Source organism: Lactuca virosa, chromosome 5 (genome assembly GCF_052849685.1).
Source record: "Lactuca virosa cultivar CGN04683 chromosome 5, Lactuca_virosa_CGN04683_v6, whole genome shotgun sequence".
Classification (NCBI taxonomy): Eukaryota; Viridiplantae; Streptophyta; class Magnoliopsida; order Asterales; family Asteraceae; genus Lactuca; species Lactuca virosa.
In genome coordinates, this window is record NC_136430.1 from 8,847,366 (window position 1) to 8,854,067 (window position 6,702).

Consider the following 6,702-nt stretch of genomic DNA (forward strand, 5'->3'; position numbering starts at 1 on the left):
TCTTGAGTGTTGTAAGTTCATAAAGAGTATTTGTTGGTGATTCTTGAAGGAGACTAGAAGAGGGAAGCAACTAGCTTGGGGGAGTGACTCTAGATCCAGGAACCCTTCATCAAGAGCTGCATCTTTGAGGTATAAAGTCGTCACCTTGGCATATAGCTTACTAGATCTCTTTTCTTGAAGTTTTAGCTTGAGTTTTGGGGCTTTGATCAAATGGTCCGAAGAGAAGAGGTTTACAGGGGTTAATGGGGTAGATCTGACCCCTATATGACCTATTGATGCTTAAAGTTGCAAACTTTAATGGCCTTCATGTCCCATTCATGCAATATGTCCATTGTGAAGCCAAAATAGACATTTGAGGGTGTTTTATAGCATGCATGAACGTAAAGTTGGAAACTTTACATGATTTGTCCACCTTAGGACATCAGATCTGTATGTTGGAGTGTTGTAGTAGGAGTTTAGGGGCTTAATGGATCAAGACCATCTTTAAAGAAACTAGGGTTTGAGTTTTAAGCTTAGAAGATGGTTTTCGAGGGTAAAGTTGGAAACTTTACCCTTCTAAACATCATAATGGGAGGGATTTGAAGTTTGGAGCTGTTGGATTCGAGAAAAATGTCTTAATTCATTAAGTGGATTGGCAGACTGAAGAACTCGACGAGTTCATAGGAGAACTCGGCGAGTTGGGATGGTTTTTCCCGATTCTGCTGTATACAGAGGAAACTCGGCGAGTTTGGGGTGAACTTGGCTAGTTGGAACGGTTTTTCACGATTCTAAGGGTTGACGAGAACTCGGCGAGTTGAAGGACCAACTCGACGAGTCGGGTCACCTGAATCGTTGACTTTGGCGTTGACTTTGACCTTTGACTTATGCTTTTGACCAAGTTGTCCCAAACGGTTCTTGGGGTAACCTGAAGAGTATTGGAGGAGAGTATGGGCTTAAGATAAGACCCATATGGGATTGGGACCAATTTGGAAAATTGGGCCAACGGTGGGTCTTTATGGATCTTATGGTTTGGACTTGGGCCTTAGTTGTGAGTCTTGATGGGTCAGGGGTAAAGGGGCTACTTTACCCCAAGTATGGATTATGGATCATGGTTTGGGACCTAATTGCTAATTGGGTGGTGTTTTGGCATTGATAGTTTGAGGAGTTGTCAGGACGATAGCTAAGGATGTCTTGCAGTGGATTTCAGCAGCGCGAGGTGAGTTACCTTCCCGGTATAAGTGGGTCGAAGGCACTAATGCCGGCCCACTAGTAGTTGTTTACAGTAGAGATGATTGTCTTTGTGATAATTGTCTGAGATGCCATTATCTTATGTGATTTATGTGCTTATATGTTGGGATATTATGTGGTAGTGGTAGGGGGTGAAATAGACCCCGTAACCGGTTAAAAGAGACCGAAAGGGTAGGCCGACACCTAGATATGCTCGGTGGTTACCTGTTGAAAGAGACCGAAGGGGGTAGGCCAGCACCCAAATATTCTAGGCAGTATGTGATTTATGTGCTTATATGCTAGGATATTATGTGGTAGTGGTAGGGGGTGAAATAGACCCCGTAACCGGTTGAAAGAGACTGTAGGGGTAGGCCAGCACCCATGTATGCTAGGCAGTATCTGGTTGAAAGAGACCGAAGGGGTAGGCCGACACCCAGATATGCTCAGTGGTTACTGGTTGAAAGAGACCAAAGGGGTAGGCCAGCACCCAAATATGCTAGTCAGTATGTTTATTGTATGGTATGTGGTATGATAGGGGAACTCACTAAGCTTCGTGCTTATAGTTTTCAATTTTGGTTTCAGATACTTCTTCTTTGAAAGGAAAGGAGCCGGCATGATCGCAGCGCATCACATTATGATTTCCGCATTACGAGATCTTTGGGAGTTGTACTATGATATTACTTTTCTATGACATGTTTGGGTTATTTGAAATACTGGTTATTGATTGTGAAATGAGTTGATACTATTGATGTTTCAGACTACTGGTTTTTATAATTACTTATTTAAAAATGAAATTTTGGCTCTAAAGGGATGTTACAAATGTATCAGTATTTTTATCTTTTATTGCATGTATCCGCCAGTCAGAATTTTCCATAAAGCAAACGGCTTCAAACCTGTCTTTTGTAGATTTTGTCACTTTATATTGGAAGCCTTCAGTAACACATTTGAATCCTAATTTAAGCTTAAGTTCTTCTTTGCTTTTGAAGAGTTGATAGTTCTTCGCATAGGAAGTATAATTATGGGTTGTGACACCTTTACATTTTCGTTAAGCTAATTCGAGCAATGGTAAAGGTTCAAACATACCCTACTGAGTGGTTTGTGTTTCTTCAAAATCGAAAAAACAATAAGGAAAATTTTCCTCTTGTGGTTTTCAAGATTTTAAGGGCCCAATTTCCTCCTCTACGTCTTTAGTATCATCCTTATCAAATTCAGTGAAACTCTGAAAATGTTCAATTGGCTCTCCATACGGAATTATATTATTATCATCAACCAACAACATTAGTTTTTCCTCATCATTTGCAAATTTATCAACTGCTAGAGAAACATCATCAACACCTTTACCTTTATAACTAAATCACACTCTCATTTATAGTGTCATTGTAAGAAGGAATATGGTTGGTTTTCCAGCACTGGAAGACCTATTGTCACCATAACGATTTTCCCTGACAAATCGATGGATACCATTTTCCATAACATTATTAACAACAAACAATCATACCGTTTTAGGAGGCATACTATTAATAAAACTAAGAAAATATTTGACATTGCTATCATCAAGAATCTGCATAATTATATTTGATCAAAGACATTGAAAAGATAGACGTATTTGATGAGTGTGTAACATGGACTTGGAAGCAACAAACGTAATTAAAGCAACAAAGTTATTATCATTGCTTATATCTACACCAAAACATGTGTAGTCTAGAGCAATATATTGCAATGATCCCGCGATATGCTGTCATTGCCCTCCATTAGAAACCAACACTTGTAAAAAAATCCGTATACATACTCAATCTTTTAGATTACAAAAACTAACAAAGAACACTGATGAACATAGAGACAAATATACTACATGTAGGGAAACAAAGAACACACAGATACCCTAACTTTACATCGTCAGAACAACACTCTGGAATGCCTGTACAGTCTGGAGTACAATCCGGAATACAGTTTTCAGTCCGGAACGTATGAGATGTCAGATTCCGGACCCAAATCCTGTCAACCACCACTTACTCCGGAATGAACATAAATACTTCATAATATCGTATTTCGAAATCCATAGTCCGGAATCAATTTTGTCGGCCCGAAACGCAAGATTGTCAGATTTTAGACCTGATACCTTTGTACAACCCCAACTCCGAAATACGATATTCGGGAAAAAAATATCATTAAAAAAAGTTGATGGTTTCTTTTGTCAAAATACTAGTTTATAAGGTTAGATTACTCAATTTTTTTATCCTCTCGTTTAAGATTTTTGGGGTTTTTTTTCTTAAGAACCCTCGACCTATGCCTTCTCGTTGGTTCAACTGTGCATAGCTCTCCTTCATCCTTCACGATTTCTCCTCAGGCTTCCATATCCTTAAACTTTTGAACAACCGCCGACCTTCTACGATCTCCGCCGCCATTCCTTCTAGACTGGAACCTCCATCTGCCCCTGCCTCCTGGTAAGTCCCTATCTGTGATTTTTGTTCGATTTTGAATCCCGGATCCGTGATTTGCTGTTATAGCCATTAATTAGGCTTTCCGATTGCTTGATCCGTTTAATAATTCCATATACCTGTTTGCTTTTCTTCCCTATCTTAATCATTCTCATGGATAATATTCAGATAGTGTGCTATTAGTATCAGTTGTCACTAGATTGATTCATCAATCTTTGCTTTCAGACAGATATGCCGAACTCCATTTTAGTTGCATTCAAATTTCAATTATTAGCTTCACCATAGACTCTTAAAAGATATGGTCGAAAAGATTATTATAGTATTTATGATCATTTTATTAAATAGGTGTTTAAAGCAGATTCTCATTCTAATATGATATTTTAGATAGGAGTGCACTGCAGGAGATAGTCAATTATGGTCGTCTCCTTTGATTTGCAAACTTTCATTTTACGTGCTCGAGTGCTGAAGCTGTATAGACAAGCATTACGAGTTGCTAAAAGAGCACCTCCTCATACTAAAGGTAAACTTTCCTTTCTATATACAACGAAACAATATGATTGCAATTTTAATAAAAAGTAATAATAATAATAATAAATGTATTTGTTATATCATATGGTAGTTGAGTTACTCTTAAGACCGTAAAACATGAGTATAATGGCCACCACTTGTCCTTGGTATGATGTTTGACCTTTTGAAAGCCAAACTAGCTCTTTAGAAAACATAAGTTATGATCTCTTTTCAATTCTAGCACCATTAGATTCCCAATTTTTATGTTGTCAACATAGTTGTCATAAAAATCGGGTTTATTGTTTGCAACAATATGTTTTTAGGAGAATTGATGCAAACAGTTAGACAAGAAATGGAGAAGAACAAAGATTGCAATGACAAGCAAAAGATTCGTTACTTGATTAGTGAAGGAATAGAGAGACTGAAGGGTTTAGATGAGATGCTTGATATGCAAGGCCATTGACCATCAACTTTGACTCTCACATCCATTTTAGTCAACTCAACGGAAGTCAAAATATCTGCAATGCACCTTTGGATCTTATGGTTTGAAGGAGATGAGAAACTTTGGTTATTTAAACATATTATTGAATTTGTAAAAGATCTGGCTTGTTGAACATGAGTTTAAAGGAGAGCAAGCAACTCTTAATAGGGGAAATTGTAGGAAATAGCAATGCACTATACTCTTGCTAGCAATATAGGTTGTTTCCTTATATTTTTTGCCAATAATAATAACATATGAGAGGTTCTTTACCCGTAATAGCAACGTACTTATGTTTTTTTACTGGTTCATAAAACAATATGTACTATTTAGGCTGTTAAATGTTTGATTTTTAAGGTTTAAGGTTTAAAGTTGAATATTTAATGTTTATGTTTGTTGTTTAATGTTCACAGTTTAAAGTTTAAATTTCAGGCATGAGGTTTCATGTACAAAAATGCCCATCTTCTCGAGTTATAACTATGCGACTTGTTTGAAAATTTCTTGTGATAGAAATTACTCATTATGTGTATATGACATATAATGTGCATTTTTGTGATAAGTATCTGCAACTATTTGTTATTTGTTATTTGAGATTTATGTAACTTCTAGTGCAAAATTAAATGTCTAATAATTGAGCATTTTGATACTACGTGTTTAATTGAAAATAAGTTTTATTTATGTGTTTATATGCTCATATGTGATCTTATTTGGTATTTGATTACTTAAATTTTGTGGTAGAAATTATTTTATATTAAATTTAAATACGTGATTATTTGTCGTATTTGACACATTTATTTAATTGTTTATCCAAGACAATATTTGAGTTTCTTTGTTTTTTCTTTGTTGTAACTTGCAACACTTAATTTTACTTGCTCAGCTTTGTTTCCATTATTTGCTCGAGTAATTTGTAAGTTGAATACGTGTTTCCTACAAATTGGTATAAGTGGTTCGTGTCAAAATGATTTACGACTTATTTGACTAGAAAACTATTTGATTATTTGCAATGTGTACTATTAGTCGACTTGAACCTTATGTGGTTATTCAATTATCCCAATATATATATATATATATATATATATATATATATATATATATATATATATATATATATATATATATATATATATTCATTTGATGTCTGTAATTGATCAAATTATATGTATGCTTGCCTGAATGTTCATCGAATATGTGTTTTTGTAGTATCCCGACTTTCTTATATTATATAGCAATAACAATGATTGTGATTTAACATTTTGCATAATATGATCTTTATATCTATAATGAATTTGAGATCTCGCCCAACTTGGACCAATCAAGTTCTGATAGTTGTAGCTCCACTCAACTGTGTCCCGTACATGGGCCCACTTCTTGATAACTTAGACGCTGACATGGCACAAAATGAAGCCAACCTAACCCACTTTTAATTTGGTAAGCACCTTGATGCTTACACTCAAACACAACAATAGAAGAGTAAAAATGAAGAAGAAAAAGGCAGCTCAAAGTTTGATAGTTCCAATCATTCGAGAGGATTGGGCTCTCCAAGAAATCAATTCTTACAATATTCTTTTCTACCCCTTCTAGAAAACAAACGACCATAAATACTCAAGGAGAATGCCACCTCACCAGACCAGACCAAAAAGATGGTCTCCCACAACCAAGACTGATCACACAAAATGGTGGGAGCACTACCTGAAACAGATTTCAAACGGCTAAAGAAAAAAGACAAAAACTTGTAAAAAATAAATTGGACTCTAGCTGCAAAGGATTACTGGGCTGCATCGTTTCTGGGCTTCTTGGTCCTCCTTTTGTAGACTAGAAAGGATTGAGGCTTATCAACACCGACTGCCCAAAATTTCACCTTGTCCTCAAGGTGAAAAGCTGGAAATTGCTGATCCAATTTTTCCCAATCTTCCCAGGTGGCTTCAGCTTCTGGTAACCCTTGCCATTGGATTAAAACCTCCTTTTCATTTGTTGGACTCCCTTTAGAAGGTCTCACCCCTTTCACTGCTTCTGGTTGCACTAATAGTTAAAGGTCCTCCTTGAGTTGAGCTGGCAATTATGTTGACTTGTGCA

General features: G+C 36.4%; 1 protein-coding gene across 1 annotated transcript; it reads left to right on the forward strand.

Annotated features, from left to right (window-relative positions):
• The first annotated feature begins 3,459 nt into the window (after positions 1-3,459).
• On the forward strand, positions 3,460-4,901 carry LOC145112767 (LYR family of Fe/S cluster biogenesis protein). The gene is made up of 3 exons (XM_079048896.1): positions 3,460-3,650; positions 4,029-4,164; positions 4,475-4,901. The coding sequence occupies exons 2-3, from the start codon at positions 4,059-4,061 to the stop codon at positions 4,612-4,614; spliced, it is 246 nt and encodes an 81-aa protein (XP_078905022.1). The 5' UTR covers positions 3,460-3,650; positions 4,029-4,058; the 3' UTR covers positions 4,615-4,901.
• Positions 4,902-6,702: the final 1,801 nt, after the last annotated feature.